Source organism: Carcharodon carcharias, chromosome 37 (assembly GCF_017639515.1).
Source record: "Carcharodon carcharias isolate sCarCar2 chromosome 37, sCarCar2.pri, whole genome shotgun sequence".
Classification (NCBI taxonomy): domain Eukaryota; kingdom Metazoa; phylum Chordata; class Chondrichthyes; order Lamniformes; family Lamnidae; genus Carcharodon; species Carcharodon carcharias.
In genome coordinates, this window is record NC_054503.1 from 1,885,743 (window position 1) to 1,907,804 (window position 22,062).

General features: G+C 50.9%; 1 protein-coding gene across 2 annotated transcripts in view; it reads right to left on the reverse strand.

Moving 5' to 3' along the window:
• The window catches only part of LOC121272973 (neurexin-2-like), a 2,565,635-nt gene that overhangs the window by 1,716,623 nt on the left and 826,950 nt on the right, over positions 1-22,062 (reverse strand). For both annotated transcript variants that reach the window (XM_041179880.1, XM_041179879.1), the window contains exons 12-13: positions 9,452-9,833; positions 3,032-3,222 (exon numbers count right to left, since the gene is read on the reverse strand). In XM_041179880.1, coding sequence (XP_041035814.1) covers positions 3,032-3,222; positions 9,452-9,833 — 573 coding nt within the window. The remainder of the gene's footprint in view (positions 1-3,031; positions 3,223-9,451; positions 9,834-22,062) is intronic.

The following is a 22,062-nucleotide window of genomic DNA, read 5'->3' on the forward strand; positions in this document are numbered from 1 at the left end:
ATCTTGCTGTGCGCCGACGGGCTCCCCCACTTCTCATTTTTTTTTTTACTAACGTACGGACAAGGGGCAGGAGTGAGGCCATTCGGCCCCTCGAGCCCGCTCTGCCGTTTAATAAGATCGTGGCTGATCTGACAGTGACCTCAAAATCTGCCTCCCGCCTCTACCCCCCCCCCCCCCCCCCCCCCCCCCCCGCCAACCCCCCCTCCCGATAACCTTTCACCCCCTCGCTCACCAAGAATCTACCCACCTCAGCCTCAAAAACATTCAAAGACTCTGCTTCCACTACCTTTTCAGGGAGAGAGTTCCTAAGACTCATGATTCTCCGAGGGAAAAGATTTTGCCTCGTCTCCATTTTAAATGGGTGACCCCTTGTTTTTAAACAGCGACCCCTATTTCTAGATTTTTCCACAAGAGGAAGCATTCTCTCCACACCCATCCTGTCAAGATGCGCTCTTAAAGAGCAGAGGGAAGTCTAGCTTTTATACAGAACCAAAGCACTGTCCAGCCAACCAACTTTGAGGTGCAGTCACTATTATTACGTATGAAACGTGGTAACCAATTTGCGCACAGTAACCTCCCAGTAGAACCTGTTTTTGTGATGTAGAGGGATAAATACTGACCGAGGGACAGGGGTAGAACTGCCCTGCCCATTTTCTAATTGTGGCCAGGGATCTCCTATGTCTGACTGAGAGGATAGGCGGGATCTGGGTTTAACACTTCATCTGAATGACGGCATTCCCAACAGTGCAGCACTCCCTCAGTGCTGCCACTCAGAGGGTCGGTCTAGATGTTGGCCTCCAGTGGGAGTGCAACCCACAATCTTCAACTCAGAACCACTGAACCAGGGCTGTTAATTTAAATTGCATTGAGTTTTAGCTACACAGTCAGAGAGGAGAGCGTGAGAATTGCATGGACAATAGAGTGACATTGCCTTAAATAGATGAAATTTTATCAAAAACAGAATTACCTGGAAAAACTCAGCAGGTCTGGCAGCATCGGTGGAGAAGAAAAGAGTTGACGTTTCGAGTCCTCATGACCCTTCAACTCTTTTCTTCTCCGCCGATGCTGCCAGACCTGCTGAGTTTTTCCAGGTAATTCTGTTTTTGTTTTGGATTTCCAGCATCCGCAGTTTTTTTGTTTTTATATAGATGACACTTTATATTCATTATCACCCTCATCTTTTCATGGCAAGGTTCGACACAAGTCTAACATTATTAACTCCATAAAATGCCGGAAAAACTCAGCAGGCCGGGCAGCATCTGCGGAGAGAGAAGCAGAGTTAACGTTTCGAGTCCCGTCTGACTCTCCTTCAGAGTTAAAGAGAAGTAGAAATGGGATGGATTTTATACTGTTTAAGAGGGGGTGGAGCAGTTGGAGCAAAGTAGAAGGTCAGGGAGAGGTGGGAGCTCAGGAGTGATTGACAAAGATGTCAAGGACCACAAGACAAGGGGACTGTTGATGGTAGTGTTAAAGACTAAAGGAGATGTTGATTGTGGCAGAATGTATATTCATCTAATATAACTTCTTCGTTTTCCAACATTAGTATTATTATAAGCTATCCTGTACTAATGAGGATTGTCTTCCATGTGCCTGGACAGGAAGACGCCTGTGCATTCTTATACTATGCCTTTAAGGAATATCAGCATGACATCACTGGAAGAGAAGTGTGTCATGCTACCCAGTCTTGGTTTCACTTTTCCTTTCAGCAGAGCACACACGCACAGCTCTGGTGTTTTCAAGCTTTCCATCACGTGCCTAGTCATAATAATTGAACCCAGAGCACGTTTACCCAATACCTCCTGAGCAATTAGCTATTATATCATTATAATCACACAGCCATGGTGATCAACGGTGGTCAGCAAGATTGAGGGCAGGTATGACATGGTGCTACGTGACACAAGACGGCCCTTGAGGTTTTGGTCAGGCCACAATGGAGTGGCATTGTCGGAGACTGTTGGAAGAAGCACGGCTTGGGGAGGTGCTGTGCAGAAAAGCTGCAAAGGCGCAGTGCTGAGGGAGCACTGAAATAAAGAGCTGGACAGCAGACGGATCCCTCGCGGAGAGACCGCAGCGCCTAGCCTCTCAACTCCGTGAGTGGGACACGTGTCTCGGCAGAATGAAACCCTGATCCAGGGGCAAGGAAACCAAGACGACTGGAGTAAAAACAAAACAAAAAACGCCGGAAAAACTCAGCGGCTCTGGCAGCATCTGTGGAGAGAGAAACAAAGTTAACGCTTCAAGTTCCTCAGAGCTAAAGAGAAGTAGAAATGTGAAGGTTATTAAACTGTTTATTTTTTTAAAAATCTTTTGTTTTATCCTTTTTTCTCAGTCCCCCCATCGCACCCACCCCCCCTACCCCTCTTGTTGTGCTTTCACACGGCGCTGACCCTTGTTCTGCTATTAACACATTCTGCTATCTTAAAGCCGCTATCAGCACCTTCTTTAGTCTTTAACACGTCCATTAACGCTCCCTTTGTCTTGTGACCATGACATCTCTGTCAATCTCTCCTGAGCTCCCACCCTCTCCCTGACCTCCTGTCCTGCTTCACCTGCTCCACCCCCTCTCAAACAATATAAAACCCCGTCACATTTCTACTTCTCCTTGGCTCTGAAGAAGAGTCAGACGGACTCGAAACAGTAAACCCTCTTTCTCTCTCCACTGACGCTGCCGGGCCGGCTGAGTTTATTTCCAGCATTGCCCGCTTTTATCTCAGATCTCCAGCATCTGCTGTATTTCGCTTCCGTCACGATGATTGGAAAGTTTAGTTTGTCCGTCGGGACAGCTGTTGAGATATTCCCAATGGCGCACCTTCCTTTGCCTGTTCTGACGTTGAGGACCTCTATCAGTTTTATCCCTTTAAAAGTAAACCCTTGCGCTTGGTTGGTTGCTTGATGATCTGTGTCACCACAGAGGATCTTTCTGAACCATATATCTGCTCAGCGACTGACTAGATTGATTAGACATTGGAGGGGCTGCAACAATGGGGTTACAATAGCTCACTGTTAAATCGCCAACCTCCAGGGAGCTTACCTTTTAGGTCCAGGTTCCTCGCACCATTCGAGTGTTGGGTGACAGTCCTGGAGTCCACCTTGAGGGTGTGGACATTGTTCGGATCCCGAGAAACCATCACGTTGTGCCACTGGTTGTCGTTGATGGGCTTGTCCGAGTTGCCTTTCATCAAGGACGGCCCGTTCCCCAAGTCGAACACGTAGTGCAGGTACCTGTCGAAGGGATGAGGATTCAGGCAGGGTTCCCTGGAACTTCCCATCCCCCACCTTTCCCATCGCACCAGAAGCAACAACCTGCTCTTGTACAGCGCCTCCAGCTGGGCAAGGAACGCCCTACGGGAGTGGTCCCGCCGAGCAACGTCTGATACTGGGCCAAGGAAGGCGATGTTAGGCTCAGGTGGCTGAAAACTTGGTCAAAGAGGTCGGTTTTAAGGAGCGTCTTAAAGGAGAAGAGAAAGAGCGAGACAGAGAGAGAGAATTGGAAAGGTTTAGGGATGGAATTCCAGAGCCTAGGGCCCAGGCAGCTGAAGGCTATGGCGGGGTGATTAAAATTGGGAATGGGCAAGAGGCCAGGAGTGGAGGGGTGCAGAGATTTCAGAGTGTTGTGGGGTTGGGGGAGGTTAACAGGGATTGTAAGGGTGGGTGGGGGATCATGGAAGGATTTGAAAACAAAGATGAGGGTTGTCAATTGAAAGATTAGCAGAACTGGAGCCAACGTAGTGAGGTTTAGGGAGGGAATTCCAGAGCTTAGGGCCCAGGCAGCTGAAGGCACGTTCGCCGAGATAGATTGGAGAGGTTGGGGACTGTTCTCCTTGGAGAGGAGAAGGCTGAGGGGAGATTTGGTAGAGGTGTTCAAAACCGTGAGGGGGTCCGGACAGAGTGGATAGGGAGAAGCTGTTCCCGCTCGTCAAGGGACCAGGAACCAGAGGGCACAGATTTAAAGTGATTTGCGAAAGAGGCAAATGCTTTGTGAGAAAATACTTTCTCACACAGCGAGCGGTTCAGTGGAACGCACCGCCTGGAAGTGTGGTGGAGGCAGGTTCAATCGAGGCATTCAAGAGGGCATCGGATGGTTATTTGAACAGAACCAATGTGCGAGGGTTATGGGGTAAAGGCGGGAAATTGGCACTCGGTCGTAATGCTCTTTCGGAGAGCTAGTGCAGACATGATGGGCCGAATAGCCTCCTCCCGCACCGTGACAGCCCTGCAACACTGTGATAATGGCAGAGTGGATAAAACCGAGGGCGCCCTAATTAAGGGGCCTGAATTCGAGGAGCTCAGAGGTGTTGGAGGCCTGTGGGGCTGGAGGAGATCACCGGGATAAGGGAGGATTGGGGTCGGCCTCCATCTGAAAACAAGGGCGAGGATCCTAAAGTGAGAGACTATCAGGCCGACCAAGGCAGGGTTAGTGAGTACAAGGTTGATGGGCGAACAGGGCTGGGTGGGAGTTAGGGTACAGGTAGCAGGGTTTCAGGTCACCCCAAGGCCACTGATGCTCGACCGTTCAACATATTCAAGGTTGACCTCATTCGACCTTTGGACACTCAGGGAGATCGTGGGATCCAGCAGGAAAGCGGATTTGAGGGAGGAGATTAACCATGCTCATACGGGGTGGTGGGGCAGCCTTGGCGGAGCCTATGGCCTATCACTGCTTCTGTACCATGACGTTTTTTATCAAAGGGAAGTGACATTTGCTGCAGGGTTGGTGGCTGTTTTTAAGCTCAACGACGGTCAGTAGGAAGCTGGAAACCATTCCAACAACAGCAGTAAAATATGACATAGGTGATGCAGTCATTAGGTAGCTTTCTGCCTGATTGGCTACCCACTTCTGTGCACTTCAAAACGGCTCGATCTTTCGAGAAGTGCCTCCAAAAGCTCCCAGAGACCATGTGGGTTTAATTAATCACCTGTCGGGACTCCCAGAATAGCAGCCCCAATCTATCTCCGAACCAACTTCGCTCACGTCTGCACCAGAACTGAGCGGCTTACCTTTCATGTCAGGTGAGTGAGTCATCGTGACCAGCATGACAAAGCAGACTGGGAGCTTATTTTAACCTGTGGTGGGGGGGGGGGGGGGGGGGGGGGGGGGGGGGGGGGGCGGTGGTGCTTTATGTTCTGCCCTGACAGAAACCTGGAACATTCCCACCTCCCAGAGGGAACCGGATTTATACCACACTGGCCCTTCACAAGCAGCTGAACGTGGGCACACAGGGCCTCAATGCAAACCCTGGGGGCCCTCATTTTTAGACTCTGCCCCCTAGTCCGAGACTCCCCAACCAGCGGGAATAGTTTCTCTCTGTCCACCCTATCTGTTCCCCCTTGGTATCTTGAAAGCTTTGATCGAATCTCCTCTCAACCATCTAAATTCCAGGGAATACAACCCCAGTTTGTGTAATCTCTCCTCCTGATTTAACCCTTGGAGTCCTGGTATCGTTCTGGTAAATCGACACTGCGCTCCCTCCATGGTCAATATATCCTCCCTAAGGTGCGGTGCCCAGAGCTGCTCCCAGTGACTCCAGGTGCGGCTTAATCAGGGCTTTGTACAGCTGAAGCCTGACTCCTACCCCCTTGTGTTCCAGTCCTCCAGATGTAAAGGCCAGCATCCCATGGGCCTTCTTGATCAATTTCTGTACCCATCCGTGACTCAGCCTCACAGACGTTCACAGCGCAGAAGGAGGCCTTTCGGCCCATTGTGTCCACACCTGTCAACAAAGCTCAAACTACGCCAATCCCATTTCACGGGATGTCATAATGATCTGTATACCTGGACCCCCCAACCCCCAAACCCCGCAGATCTCTGGCACCTCCACTGTTTCCAGCATCTCACCATTTAGAAAGTGCCCCTCTTCTATCCTTGTTAGGTCCAAACTGGGTGACCTCGCATGTAACCCACACCCCCACCCCCTGCCCCATAGAAATCCATTTGTCACAGCTTTGCCCAACCATTTAATCTATCAATGTCTCATTAGGAACTCCACATTCCTCAATAATGCTTTACACTGGGAGTCCTGAGCAGGGAAAGAGGACCTTTACATCTTGGTGTGGAAAATGATGCAGTATCTGGAGTTTAGAAGAATGAGAGGGGATCTCATTGAAACGTAGAGAATTCTGACAGGGCTGGACAGACTGGATGCAGGGATGATGCTTCCTCTGGCTCAGGATGGGCTAGAACAAGGGGTCACAGTCTCAGGATATGAAGTGGGCCATTTAGGACTGAGATGAGGAGAACCTTCGTCACTCAGAGGGTGGTGAACCTGTGGAATTCTCTACCCCAGAGGGCTGCAGAGGCCAAGTCACTGAATATATTTAAGAAGGAAATAGATAGATCTCTGGACGCTAAAGGCATCAAGAGGTGTGGAGAGAGAGCGGGAGTACGGCCTTGAGATAGAGGGTCAGCTATGATCACATTGGATGGCGGAGCAGGCTCGAAGGGCCGAATGGCCTACTCCTGCTCCTATTTTCTATGCTTCTATGGGCTGAATTTTATAACCCCATTGTGACGGGGCTGGAAAATGTGGCAAGCCATTCAAAATCCCATTGACTTCCACCCGCTCTGGGCCTACACGCAACTCCAGACCCACAGCAACGTGTGGTTGACTCTTAACTCCCCCTCTGAAATGGGCCGAGCGAGACACTCAGTTCAAGGGGCAATTAGAGATGGGCAACAAATGCTGGGCCCCGCCAGAGAGGCCCACATTCCGTGAAAGAACTTTTTAAAAGCCCCATTGAAAGAAACAGATTCAATGGCTTTGTCTTCGTAGTTATAACCCTGAACAACCTGATGGAAATTCTGAATCTTTAAAATAAAACCCTTTTTGAAACCCTTTTCCTGTTTTAACCACCTCCCCGCGCCCCCCCACCCATCTCTCCTGACCAGACTGATTTCAATCCAACTCCACTTAAACCAGCAGCTAAGAGACAAATCTTCATCGGGTGAAGTGCTCATGGTCGAATACCCTGGCATCCGTGATTGACAGGGCAGGGACACATTCTAAGCTTGAGGGACGTGGACATCTTGCTGTGTCTTGTCTGTCCCTGAGTCCAGGATGCTTTAGTCAAACCTAGAGATGACTTGCTTCTCCAGTTCAGACCGACTAACTCAGCACCGACGTAGGAACAGAATGAGGCCATTCAACCCTTCTAGCTTGTTCTCCATTCAGTCAGATTCAATCTGTATTTAACTCCGTCTCCTCCTCCTCCCCCAGGTACCAAGCCCCAAGAGGGCCTCGGTGACCATGGACGTCCATTGGATTGGCCCATGGCTATGCTTGGCAGTGGTCTGCCAATCAGGATGCTCTCCTGCTCTTACCGCCTGCGATCAGGCCTATTGGGAGGACTTACAGGCTGATAACCAGCCCTGTTTGGTCAGGTTGTGAACCATCAACTCCTGGAGTGGGACTTGAACCTGGAGCTTCTGTCCCAGAGGTAAGGACGTTACCCACTGCACCTCAAGACCCCCTCTCAACTCCATTCGCCCACCGTAATTCCATAACCCTTAATAATCCAACCCAACAAAAATCCATCAATCTCAGTTTTGAAATTTTCAATTAACCCGCTACTTTTTTTTTTGGCAGTAGGGGTTTGTTGGGGGGGGGTGCTGTGGGTGGAGGGAGAGAGTTCCAGATTTCCACTCTCCTTTGTGTGAAGTGGTGCTTCCTGACATCGCCCATAATGGGCCTGGCTATCATTTTAAGCTTCTTGTCCCCTTGTTCTGGACTCCGCCCACTGGGGGAAATAGCTAGGTTCTACCCGCCCCACCAGGAGCCAAGCCTTCTCTTTATTACAGCTTGCTGTCGCCCCCTGGAGGTGAGCTTAAGAAATAGGGTCAGGGCAGGCCACATGGCCTGTTGATCCTGCTCCACCGCCCAATAGGGTCTTCCACCTCACCTCCACCTTCCTGCCCTGCCCCTCGATTCACCTTTCACCCAAGGGTCCGTCAGTCCCGCTCTTGAAGACGCTCAAAGGCGGAGCAGCCGCAGCACCTCTTGGGGTAGAGAACTCGCAACCCTCTGAAGTGAAGACATTTCTCCACAGCTCCACACTCCCAAAATGGCCGCGCCTGACCCCGAGAGTGTGGCCGCCCCCTCGTTCCGGACTCTCCGGTCAGACTGGAAAGAGCCTCTCAGCCTCTGCCCTGTCAAGCCCTCCGGGAATTTTAAACGTTACGGTATCAACCTCTCACTCTTCTAAACTGAAATTCATTTGTCTGTGCCTTTTGCTCGCGAGGAAAAGGGGGATGTTTGGGTCTTTTCTTCATTACGAAAAAGGTGGGGGGGTGGGGGATGGATGTTTGGGTTTTGAAATGCACCTTTACTACATGCCCTACCTGGCTTGCCGTAGTCATGCGACCTCTGCCATGAGGCAGTCTCTCTGTGAGCTGCCATTTTGTGTCAGCTCAATAAAGGCCTCACCCTGAGAAAGGAGCCATAAGACATAGGAGCAGAGATTAGGCCATTCGGCCCATCGATTCTGCTCCGCCATTCAGTCACGGCTGATAAGTTTCTCAACCCCATTCTCCCGCCTTCTCCCCGTAACCTTAGATCCCCTTATACCAGTCAAGAACCTATCTATCTCGCTCTTAAATACACTCAATGACCTGGCCTCCACAGCCTTCTGTGGCAATGAATTCCATAGATTCACCACTCTTTGGCTAAAGAAGTTTCCCCTCATCTCTGTTCTAAATGGTCTTCCCTTTACTCTGAGGCTGTGCCCTCGGGTCCTAGTCTCTCCTACTAATGGAAACATCTTCCCCACGTCCACTCTATCCAGGCCTTTCAGTATTCTGTAAGTTTCAATCAGATCCCCCCTCATCCTTCTAAACTCCATCCAGTATAGACCCAGAGTCCTCAAACGTTCCTCTTATGTTAAGCCTTTCATTCCTGGGATCATTCTCGTGAACCTCCTCTGGACCCTCTCCAGGGCCGGCACGTCCTTCCTGAGATACGGGGCCCAAAATTGCTCACGATATTCTAAATGTGGTCCCACCAGAGCCTTATAAAGCCTCAGCAGCACATCCCTGCTTTTATATTCTAGTCCTCTCGAAATAAATGCCAACATTGCATTTGCCTTCCTAACTACCGACTCAACCTGCAAGTTAACCTTAAGAGAATCCTGGCTAGGACTCCCGAGTCCCTTTGCACTCCAGATTTCTGAACTCTCTACCCATTTGGAAAATAGTCCATGCCTCTATTCTTCCCACCAAATTGCATTAGCTCACACTTGACCACAAAGGCCCTACTGCCTTTGAACGCAAAACCTAGTTACAGGCCCCATTCTGCTCAATGGCTCCATATAGGACAACCCTCTCACCCCCATGGAGTCAAGTGTATCGAAGGCAAGTGTATCCTCCCTTCCTTCCAGTTTACCAGCCGAGGCGCAAACATTCAGGCGGCCTCGTAGTTCCATTTACCGGCTGGACCAGCGACACAAGAGCCATACCCACCCTTTAACGAGCTCCACCACAATGAAGTCGTTTCCGTCTCCACTGTTGTAAAGGATCAGCCCGTCTATGGCTGTGGTCTTAAACTGGAAGAACAGGTGCATGGAGGTGTAAGCCTGGAGCGTGGCCAACGCCAGGTAGCTGGACTTGGTCTTGAACGTCACCGGGTCGGCGATGATGTCCCTCATGCCGAAGAAGGCATTCAGCTCGCAGTAGCTGATGTCTCCGTTCTTGCAGAGGTCAATGTAGTCCATTCCGCTGAAGCTGAGGCTCTGCAGGTGGCCGATGAAGTTGGAGGGGACCATGGCGATGAAGCGCTTCTCCGTCATGATGCCGGTTTCGATGTTGTGGAACTCCAGTCTGGTGTGGTCGCCGGCCATTTGCCCTAAGGTGGGGAGGGTGGGGTGGAGAAAGACAAGACCTGTTAGCAGACATATCGGGAGCACCCGGTTCCCAAAACCTCCCGCTCCCGTTTTGGACAGTTACCCTAACCGCGGTGGTTTGCGAAGCCTGGGCCGATGGTGGCGATCCACAGGGGAAAGGTGAGTCAGTGAAGCGCCATATGACAGAGGCGGCCAGAACCCTCAACCCCCCCCCAACCCCACCACCGTGCCCGCGGCGTTCACACCACCAGGCCGGCAACCGGGCGCCATCGTTAAAACACAATCAACAGCAGCACCGTTTTGCAGGGCAGCTTTCCGACGTACAACTGCAAAATAGCACAGGGCCTGAGCACGGCGGAAGAAAAGAAACTTGTCCTTTGCCGAAGCTTTTTGTCTCGCGCTCATCGGGGCAATTTGCAAGAAAACGCCAACTGCAAAGCAAACAGCAATTTACACCGCTTGGGAAGAGAGGGCTGACTGGCTGGCAAGTGGGCTCAGACTGGTACGGGCGTTTCCATGGAGGGTGCACCAGTTGACAGTTAACCACCAAGTGTTGTTTGAAATTTGAACCAGGCAGCCCGACGCTGGTTGGTCAAGGCGTTGGCCCCGAAGAATGAACCAGTGAATGGCTGTCACTTATTTGGTTTAGCTGAAATAGGCACAGCGTCTGTACACGTTGTTTCCGGCTGCAAAAGAACAGGGCCCTGTGGTATATGAATTTCAGTGCAAGTGCGATGCTAGGTATGGAGGCCATATGTCTCAAAGACTGGTGGATCGTATCAAACAGCATGTTCTTTCCACTGTTTGCAATGGGTGAAGCACAGCCGTAACCAACCAGCCCATGTTTGCAAAACTCAAAACATAGTGTCCGATATTGGATGTGATTCTGTAATTGGGCAACATTTGCTAAATAACCCTCGGTTTGCTAAGAATTACGCTGACAACCAATTTAAGGTTGTCAGTCGGATTCACAGTGTGGTGCGTTTGCGTGTACTGGAAGCTATGTTTATTAGCACAGAGGGAACCTGTTCTTTGCAGATGGAAAGAACATGTACACGCATTGCACCTGTTACAAAATAAGTGACAGCCATTTCATCTCTTGAGCAAAGCCTTGACCAATCAGAGTCAAAATGCCTGGTTTAAGTTTCGAATAATGCTCGGCAGTTAACTGTCAGTCACCATCAGCTGGTGCATTCTCCATGGCAACCCCTCTGCCAATCAGAGCCAGCCTGCCAGTCAATCAGCACTCTCTTCTCATGCGGTATAAATTGTTGTCCCCTTGCCAATTGCCATTCTTGCGAATTGTCCCGATCAGCGCAAGACGAAAGGCTTCAACCCAAAAGGAAAAAAAAATGCCTTTTTTTTCGGCCATGAGGAACCGCAAAAGCGGGTCTTCACCCTTTGTTGCTCAAGGAAGAAGCGAAGGAGAGAGAACCAGCCGAACGCGGACCCCAAAATGAGCCCCCTCGTCTCAAAGCTGTCTGGCCTCCCGCACCCCACACACACACCCTTCCCCCCCCCCCCACCCCCCTCCACCCCCCACCGCCACTGAGAGGATGCCTGGCCTTCAGAATGGCGCAGGCATCAAGGGCACAAGCGCGCCACTCGCCCCACCAATCCAAAGCTCAAGCCGAAGCTGGTCGGGGCCAGCTGCCCCCTTCATTCCAGACGCGGGCCGGCGAAAACCTTTCGGAGGCCGCGGCTGTGGGGACTCCCCCGGGCGGGCAAGCCAAGGGACGCGGCCATGGCATGGTGGCCCCCCCCCGTGGGCGGCCTGGCACAGGCCTGCCGGGTAACGCTGGCACGGGGCGGGTGGGTGCGGGGCAAGCCAACAGCGGCTGGGTCAGAGCTGTGCGCTCTAGGGAAAGCTGCTGTAAGAGCAGTTCGGCCAAAGCACAAGGTGCGAATGTTCTGACCTGTTTTCTTTTGGAGCGTGGCGCCAGCAGAAGTGGGCACAGCCCCACATTCGAGGTGCCGGGCTCCAATCGAGCAGCCTTTTCCAAAAATGGGGTGGGATGGGAGTGACGCGACATCATTTGCACCTTGTGTGTCTCGTCCTAGTTTAGTTACTTGGCATGCACAAGGGCTGACGTCAGCCATTGCGAGCTGGGTGGAGCTTGCATTACGGTCTGGTTAATGTTCACACCTCGTGGCAAGGCAAGAAACTTGTACGAGCTCTGGATACTTTCACACCCATGGTCAAGTGGTTTACTGGACACCAAATGGCAACCTGCTCAAGGTCAGGAGTATTTGGTGCGGGTCAAGCCGACATGCACTTGATTTTTTATTCATTTAAGGGGTGTGGGGGGGCGGGGGGTGGGGGGTGGGTGGGGGGGGGGGGGGGCGGTCGCTGGCTAGACCCAGCATTTATTGCCCACCCCTAATTGCCCCCTTGAGAAGGTGGGGAGGTGAGCCGCCTTCTTGAGCCGCTGCAGTCCACGTGGTGTAGGTGCACCCACGGCGCTGTTAGGGAGGGGGGTTCCAGGATTTTGACCCAGCGATAATGAAGGAACGGCCGATACAGTTCCAAGTCAGGATGGTGAGTGGGGTTGGGAGTTGGAATTTGCGGGTGGTGGTGTTCCCATGAGCTTGCTGCCCTTGTCCTTCTGGGTGGTAGAGGTCGGGGGTTTGGAAGGTGCTGCCGAAGAATTTCTTAGTTCCTTGCTGCTTTGGGGATGATCTATTCAGTTTAGCTGGTGTGACGGTTCCGTCACAGAGAGACTAGTCAGTAGCAATCTTTATACTTTGCTCGAAGCGGTAGCTGTGTGTGTGTGTGTGTGTATGTGTGTGTGTGTGTGTGAGAGAGATAAACATCCCAGGTAACTGATACATTGGTTAGATCAAAAGCAGATAACCATATCAAAACTAGCAATGCAGGCTAATAAGGTCATTAAAAAAAAAACAAGCACCAGGATTGATTTCCAGAGCAGCTGGAATTTTACAGCCCTATCACATCCAGGAAGGGGTCGTAAAATGCAGCAAGCCGTTCTAAACTCCGCTGACTTCAGCGGGAAGGTAAGATAACACTTACGTAAAATTCCACCCGTAAAAGTTATGCTAAACTTGTATTGAACCTCGGTTAGACATGTAACTAGCGGAGTGCCACAGGGATCAGCGCTGGGGCCACAATTATTTATCCGTTATAATATTTATATTAGTGACTTGGATGAGGGAAGTGAAGTTTACGGGTGACACAAAATTAGGTGGGAAGACAAGTGGTGAAGATGACACAAAGAGTCTACAGAGGGATATAGACAGGTTAAGTGATTGGGCAAAAACTTGGCAGATGGAATATAATGTGGGAAAATGTGAGGTTATGCACTTTGGCAGGAAGAATAGAGGAGCTGAATATTATTTAAATGGAGAAAGACTGCAGAAAGCTGCAGCACAGAGGGATTTGGGGGTCCTCGTGCATGAATCACAAAAAGCTAACATACACGTTCAGCAGGGAATAGGGAAGGCAAATGGAATGTTGGCCTTTATTTCAAAGCAAATGGAGTATAAAAATAGGGAAGTCTTGCTAAAACTATACAAGGCACTAGTTAGACCACACCTAGAATACTGTGAACAGTTTTGGTCCCCTTATCTAAGGAAAGATGTACTGGCATTGGAGGCAGTCCAGAGAAGGTTCACTAGGTTGATCCTGGGGATGGAGGGTATTTCTTATGAGGAGAGGTTGAGTAGGTTGGGCCTGTACTCATTGGAGGTTAGAAGAATGAGAGGCGACCTTATTGAAACATATAAGATTCTTAGGGGGCTTGACAGGGTAGATAATGAGAGGTTGATTCCCCTTGTGGGAGAATCAAGGACCAGAGGGCACAATCTCAGAGTAAGGGGCCACCCATTTAAAACAGAGATGAGGAGGAATTTCTTCTCTCAGAGGATAGTGAATCTGTGGAATTCTTTACCGCAGAGGGCTGTAGAGACTGGGCCCTTAAGTATATTCAAGGCCGAGATAGACAGATTTTTAATCGGTAAGGGAATCAAGGGTTATGGGGGAAAGGCAGGAAAGCGGAGTTGAGGATGATCAGATCAGCCATGATCTCATTGAATGGCGGAGCAGACTCGATGGGCCGAATGGCCCACTTCTGCTCTTTTGGTCTTATTACGATCTGATGGGCCACAGAATCACCAAATTATTACAGCGCAGGAGGAGGCCATTCAGCCCATCGTGTGTGCGCCAGCCCTCCGAATGAACAACTCACCCCCGGCGCCATTCCCCAGCCCTCTCCCCTTAACCCCGCACGTTCTCCCTCTCCAGGTAGCAAGTCTGATTCCCCTGCGCAAGCCCCGATTGAACCTGCCTCTGCCACACCTTCAGGCAAGCGCATTCCAGACCCAAACCGACTTGCTGCGTGAGAGGGTTTCTCCTCGTGTCAACCTTGCAGAAGCACGAGCTCGTATTTGAACGCTTCCCCCTCCCCCCCCCCCTCCTCCAAACGCGCTGGTGACAATCCCGCTGAAAATGACAATCTGACGATATTCCACGGGTTGTTCCGTTAAGACCACAGGTTCAAATCCCCTTGCCGTCTCTCTTCTGCGGAACAAGTGTTCACCACCGGGAATAACCTGAAGGGTTATCCTGACTGACAGGTTGCCATAACAACGGCGCGGACTTGGAATACTGCTGAGTTCTGGTGCCCAGATCACAAAAGAGGCACTGGAGAGGGTGCAAAAAACACCTTTACAAAGATGGCATCAGAAAGAGGAGGTTACAGCTATCAGGAAAGATCAAACCGGAGGAACAGCCCCTCATCTTCCGACTAGGCACTTTACAGCCTTCCGGACTGAATATTGAGTTCAACAACTTCAGACCTTGGACTCTCTCCTCCATCCCCACCCCCTTTCCGATCCCCCTTTTTCCAATAATTTATATAGATTTTTCTTTTCCCACCTATTTCCGTTATTTTTAAATGTATTTCCATCCATTGTTTCATCTCTACCTTTTAGCCTATTTCGATCCCTTCCCCCCACCCCACCCCCACTAGGGTTATCTGTACCTTGCTCGTCCTGCTTTCTACCCTTAATGTCACCGTTAGCACATACCTTAGATAATATCACCACCGTCAACACCCCTTTTTCCTTTTATCTGTGACATCTTTAGGCAATCTCTACCTATCACTGGCCCTCTATCCAGCTCTACCTGTCCCACCGCCCCCCACCGCTTAAACCAGCTTATATTTCACCACATTTCTCTATTTCCTTAGTTCTGTTGAAGAGTCATACGGACTGGAAATGTTAACTGTCTTCCTCTCTGCAAATGCTGTCAGACCTGCTGAGTTTTTCTAGCCATTTTTGTTTATGTTTCAGATTTCCAGCATCTGCAGTAAGGAGAGGGCTGAGGGGCGGCCTGGGAGAGATCCCTTGAAAGGAAGAAAAGTTTTGACAAGTTTGAAAAGTTTTTAGGATGGAGGGATTTTCATCCCCGCCTTCGGAAGAGTGGGTGGGGGAACACATCCCCCCCCCCCAACCAGCAGCTGTTAAACGCTCAAACAAAGGGTTAATCGGCTGGAGGCGGGACTTTCGCCCCTTCCCCCCCCACCCCGCCCCCTCACTCGGAGGGAAAGTCCCGCCTCAGAGAGCGGGATTGGCCGGATAGCTCTCTCGCGTCCCTGCAGCGCCAGAAGCTGCAGTGGTCAGGACTGGAACTGCATGCAGCCCCCAGAGCTGAAGTCCAGGGCCAAGCACATTTTGGGTAGTGGGGTGGGGTGGGTGGGGATGGGGCGGGGGGGGTGCGGAGGTGGTGGTGGGGGGGCAGTCTCTGGGCGGGAGACGGCCCACAATTTGTTAAACAGCCTTTCATATGGCACTTTGTCACTCTCCTAAAGTCCCATATAGACAACATCCACTGCTTTATCAACCTTCGCCATTACTTCATCAAGTGCCCTGTGTTCGATGTAACAAACGTTCAACAGGCTGAGAGTTCTGTGGGGTGGGGGGGGGGGTTCGCTCCTTTGTTCTGACGGAGTTTCACAACATTGCAGCAGAGGAGCCCGAGGCTGCCTACACCTCAGCCTCAAATTCACAGCGAGGCCCAGCTTCCTCCAGTCTCACCTGAGTTATGGCCTTTCGACACCCAATATTAAAAAAGCAGCGCCAGGGCTCTATTGTTTCAACATGGAGCAGATTGGTGGAGGCTGTAAACACATTGTACTCCATCAGTCACCGTTCGCTCCTGTGTTTAAGGTTAACTACACTTGTCAGCCCAATAGTGTACATTCTGCCATTAATGAAAGATGAAGGGGGGGGGTCATATGGTGGCTTGTAATGTATTCCAGTGAGTATTCCAGTCTGTCCATCTATCTCTGCCCGTTTCTCTCATTTGCTTCCTCTCTCAATGCTTGCCTGTATCTCTCTGTCTGCCTGTATCTCTCTGTCTGCCTGTATCCCTCTGTCTGCCTGTATCTCTCTCTGTCTGCCTGTATCTCTCTCTGTCTGCCTGTATCTCTCTCTGTCTGCCTGTATCTCTCTGTCTGCCTGTATCTCTCTGCCTATGCCAGTCTGCCACACTCTGGCTGGAATTTTCCAGTGGGGCTGGCGAGCCATTGAAATCTCCTTTCCCATTGGCGGGACCAGAAGACCCTGCCGCCGTGAGGGGCTGGAAGATTCCGGCCTCTGTGCCCACCTCGCTCGCTCGCTCTCCTCTTTGAAACATTCATGTGACCGGCGATGTCGCCGCACGTGGGATAAAGGGGGTCGGCCATTTTGGACTCAGGTGAGGATAAATTTCTTCGCTGAAGAGGGTTGGTGAATCTTTGGAATTCTCTACCCCAGAGGGCTGTGGAGGCCCGGCAATCGAATACAGTCATGAGCTTAAAAGACCTTCGGACACCAAGGGTAACGAGTATGGGGTTAGTGCAGGAAGGTAGAGCGGAGGCAGAAGATCAGTCATGATTTTATTGAATGTCGGAGCAGGCTTGAAGGGCTAAAGGGTCCTTCTCCTCTTTCTTGGGCCAAAATATAGCAAAGTCCCCTGTTCAATTCCTGGGTCTTGCTCTGTTTACCAAGCTATTGGGCAGATAAAGATGTAGTCCAGTACTTAGTGGAATCAATGTACGCTGGGAGGAGAGGAGACTGAATGTTATCCCCCTCCGAGAACTCAAAGGGTGTCACTGAGCAGTAATGAACCAGACTCAGCTGGGGCTTCTCGACACCCAAGGGCCCCCAGATTCAGCGTGTCCACACTTGTCCCCTGGGCGAAGGCCAATTTGTGGATTGGTCAAGGTCCTGCCATCAACAAATCCGATAAATGACCACTCTTGGGGTTTTTGGTGCCGTTGATTTAAGGGGCAAACGTTGGGATGGGACGTCTGAAGAGCGCCCCCTTATCCGAGTGGTGAAGTGGTATCTTTAACATCTGCCTTGGCAGGTAAACGCGGACCCGCTCGCTTGGCCATCGCCGCGTTCCCTCTGCACAGATCCGGCTGCTCGACCTTCACCTCACACTCAAGGTTCTGTAGCGGAACACATGACTGTCTCAGTCAGAGACCCGAGTGCGGCCAGCCAAAGGTACCACGGTCGTTTTAACCGAAACGGGTTGGGATTTCAGCCTGTGTCCGGAAGGGCCAGTCCCCGCTCGCATTGACCGCAATGCCAGGTTACGCTGACTATTCAAGGTTACATGGATTGCGAGATCAGTGAGTGGCATTGTCCCTCAAGTGACAATAGGAACTGCTTGGGCAATGCATTAACCGTTCCCCTGAAGGTCACTGGTTGAGGGGTAAATATTGGTCAGGGTGTCGAGCGAAGGGTTAGGCTGCGTTTGCTGCCAACACCGTGCAAGCACAGCTGTATGCCGACGGTAGACTCAGGTTGGCGGCCGCCATCTTTATTGGGGGCAATGTGCAGCAGGGCTCAAGCACAGTTGCCATCTTTATAGGGGGCAATGCGCAGCAGGGCTCAAGCACAGTCGCCATCTTTATAGGGGGCAATCATGGGTTTGGAAGGTGCTGTTTAAGGAGCCTTGGTGAATTCCTGCAGTGCATCTTGTACTACTGCTACTGTGTGTCGGTGGTGGAGGGAGTGAATGTTTGTGGATGGGGAGCCAATCAAGCGGGGCTGCTTTGTCCTGGATGGTGTCGAGCTTCTTGAGTGTTGTGGGAGCTGCACTCATCCAGGCAAGTGGGGAGTATTCCATCACACTCCTGACTTGTGCCTTGTAGATGGTGGACAAGCTGTGGGGAGTCAGGAGGTGAGTTACTCACCGCAGGATTCCTAGTCTCTGACCCGCTCTTGGAGCTGTAGTATTTATATGGCTGCTCCAGTTCAGTTTCTGGTCAATGGTAAGCCCCAGGATGTTGATAGTGGGGGATTCAGTGATGGTAAAGTCATTGAACATCAAGGGGCGATGGTTAGATTTTCTCTTGTTGGAGATGGTCATTACCTGACACTTGTGTGGTGTGAATGTTACTTGCCACTTGTCAGCCCAAGCCTGGATATTGTCCAGGTCTTGTTGCATTTGGACATGGACTGCTTCAGTATCTGAGGAGTCGTGAATGGTGCTGAACATTATGCAATCATCAGCGAACATCCCCACTTCTGACCTTATGATGGAAGGAAGGTCATTGATGAAGCAGCTGAAGATGGTTGGGCCGAGGACACTACCCTGAGGAACTCTTGCAGTGGTGTCCTGGAGCTAAGATGACTGACCTCCAACAACCATAACCATCTTTCTTTGTGCTAGGTATGACTCCAACCAGCGGAGAGTTTTCCCCCTGATTCCCATTGACTCCAGTTTTGCTTGGGCTCCTTGATGCTACACTTGGTCAAATGTGGTCTTGATGTCAAGGGCAGTCACTCTCGCCTCACCTTGGGGGTTCAGCTCTTTTCTCCATGTTTGAACCAAGGCTGTAATGAGGTCAGGAGCTGGGTGACCCTGGCGGAACCCAAACTGGGCATCAGTGAGCAGGTTATTGAGCCTTCTTCAGATACAGACTCGAAGCGTTAACTCTGTTTCTCTCTCCACAGGACTGCTGAGGTTTCCCAGCATGGTTGTCATGAAAATATAATAATTCTCATAATATTATTGTGATTTATTGTAAAAGTATGTTGATAGTGGGGTTTGGATAGTTTCTGTGTTTGTGTGTGGGGGGGAGGTTTAATTGACTTGGAGACAGCTGGTCTGGAGGCTTTGACTCATCAAAAGAAGCTAGGTTTGAAATGCTAAATAGGTAAATATGTCTTGGAATGTAAGGTGAGGAGAACTTGCATTTTTAGATAAATCAGGGCAGTTTGAAGTTCAAAGTATCTGTAGGATATTTACACCTAGCCAGAGAAGCCAGGCCAAGCAGTGTATTTATTTTTCCCAAAGGTTACTGACAATATTAGCACCATGAAAAGATTTATATTATGAGAAAGATGAAGGTCCAAAGACATATGGGAACAATGGAATTAGCATTAAAAGGGAGAATGAGGCTATGTGTCAGGGGAGACATTGTAAGGTCTAACAGAAGCGTGAGAAGCCTCCGGTATTTGTGCGTTAAGCCAGCTGTCTACAGAAACCGAAGCTGGGAAAATCCACTTTAAATTCTACTGTCCAGGGGATTGTGTTGACCTGCCTGGGCCCATTTAAAATCTATGTTTCTTTACTGTTGCCTGAACAGGGGTGTAACTGGAAGGCAGATTAATTCGGGGTTTTGGGAGTTATTATAGTATTTTCTTTTGTTAATAAATGTTTAATTTAACATTCCCTAAAAAAAAACTCTAAAGTCTTGGTGGACTTATTACTACTGAATTCAGGGCATAAATACAAATTTCAAAACCCTTCATATTTGACGTGCCCCCACTGGAAACACATCTGGTGGGGGGAAGGGGTGGGACGTAATGCCCAGCACCCTCCCCCCACCCCCCCTGTGAGAAGTAGTGCTGTTGCAACAAAGATGGCAACTTGACCACCAATGGTTTGCTGGCCTCTGTTAGTCCATCATAAAAGGAAGAGAAAGGCGAGTAAGTGTTCCGGGACGCCACATTTCACAGCAGTTTGAGAGGGAGGGGAGAGAGAGTAGGGGCTTACGTTGGCTGGGGGGATGGGAGAGAGGGGGACATCAAGGCCAGCATGGATTGGTTGGGCCGAATGGCCCATTTCCCTGCTGTACATCCTATAAAGCTCTGCACAGAGCACTCCGAGACCTTCTGTCATGGAACAGGAGGGTCTGCAAATATCAAAGCAGACGGGAAGGAGATGGAAGCTATTCTTAGGTGCACCAACAGATGGCCCACAGGCACTTCACAGTTTGCAAGAGTCGTTGCTTGGCGACGATAGTCCCCACCTGACTGGGCAGACACACAGCAGAGTCCAGGAGTGCAACAAGCCCGACTGTCTCCCTGCTCGCTTTGAATGTACTCCCCCTACGGACTTTGCGTCCTGCATCTTCATTTCAAGGCCACGTTGGCTCTGTTGGAAACAGCCTCACCTCCTATTTCTTTCACGGGGATGTGGGGGTCGCTGGCCAGGCCCAGCATTTGTCAGCCCCATCCCTAGTTGCCCCTTGAACCGAGTGGCCTCGCTCGGCCGTGTCGGAGGGGCAGTTAAGTGTCAACCTCATCGCCGTGGGCCCCAGGGAGTCACGTGTAGGCCCAGAGTCGGGTAAGGACGGCAGATCTCCTTCCCTCAAAGGGGACATTAGTGAACCCCGACGGGGTTTCTAACGACAATCGACGATGGTTGTCATGTAACAGGAACAGAAAAGGCTGGCAAAAATGTCAGCGGGTCTGGCAGCATCTGTGGAGAGGGAAACAGGGTTAACGTTTCGAGTCCGTATGACTCTTCCTCAAGCAGGGGTCACTATCGCTTGCGCTGTTTCAGGGAGGTTTGGAGGGCCTAGGGAGGTTAGACCCAACGGAGCTGGGTGAGGGAAAACCATTATTATGCCCCCAGCTCACTGCCCTCGGAAGGAATCTCTCATGCCACCCGTTAAAGCGCCCCTTACACGATGGATTTTCGCATTACTATTCAATTTTCCTTTGGCCCCCACCTTGACTGTGCCACCTTTACCGGCCCCACCTTCCAACCACGATGACTACGCTTTTCAAAAAGTACTTCATTGACCGGAAAGCGCTCTGGGGGCCTCCTCAAGTCACGCTAGATAGAAAGGGAAACTCTCTCGATCAGGTTCTCTCGGCTCCCGCCCACGAGTACTCCAGCCGGCGCGGAGCTACGTTCCTTTGGTCTTCTATTGCACAAGGGCATTGTAGCTGATAGCCAGCTAACTCAGACAGCAAACCTTCCTCCACGACTATCTTCCCCACGTCTGCCAGCTGGGACAACAGTGCCCTCTCCTGACTGAGCAGGAGTTACAAGCCATAAATCTCACCCACACGGGAGGACAATCTCCAGCTGCAGTCAGCTCGTCCCACTTGGTCTCAGCCAGAGCACTGTCTCCCCATGACGAGTGCTTTTCAACTGGGCCCAGCGTTTCGTCCCTGACCATTAAGCCCTGACTGAGGGGTTAGATGTCAAGGCAACCTCGGCGACCATGAATCAACTTAAAAAATGTATTGTGGGAGGCTGCTCTTTGTCACACCCTCCATGTCAAGTCTCTGAAGGACGCCCGGTGCATTCAATAAACTTCTGACTGAATTTCAACCCATTTTATTCACAGCCCCTCAAGCCTGTTCTGCCACTCCTGTGGCTGATCTGCAACTAACGCGCACACCCAACTTTTTCCCACGTTCCTCAGTGCCTATCAATTGCCGATTTGAAACTAACAGCTGACCTAACATGGGGAGGCGCTGGTCCAGCATTGTCACTGGGCTGTTAATCCAAAGACCCAGGGTAATTCTCTGGGTTCGAATCTCACCACGGCAGCTGGCAGAACTGGAATTCAACAAACATCTGGAATTCAAAAGCCTGATAATGACCACAAAGCCACGGGGCAGAATTCCCTGCCTGTTGGGCGGGCGGGCCTGACCCAATCTCCGGTGGTTGAGCGAGCGCTATGCGCTCCCTGTGCAGGCCGGGGGGGGAGGGGGGGGGAGGGGATTCCCCAAAAGCGAGAGTGCGCTCTTTCCCGCATGCGCACGATAGAGCGCATGTCTCCCTGAGGCTAAGTGCAGCCTCAGGGAGATCGCTGACACTTTTAAAAATATTAAAAACAGAAAATTCCCTAACATGTCCCCCTCATGTCACAATGTCACACAAGATGGGACATGTTCATAATTTACAGATTAACTTTATTACAATGTTTGAAACCCTACATGAAAGCTCGTCCGCCGGTGGATGAGGTTTCGTGT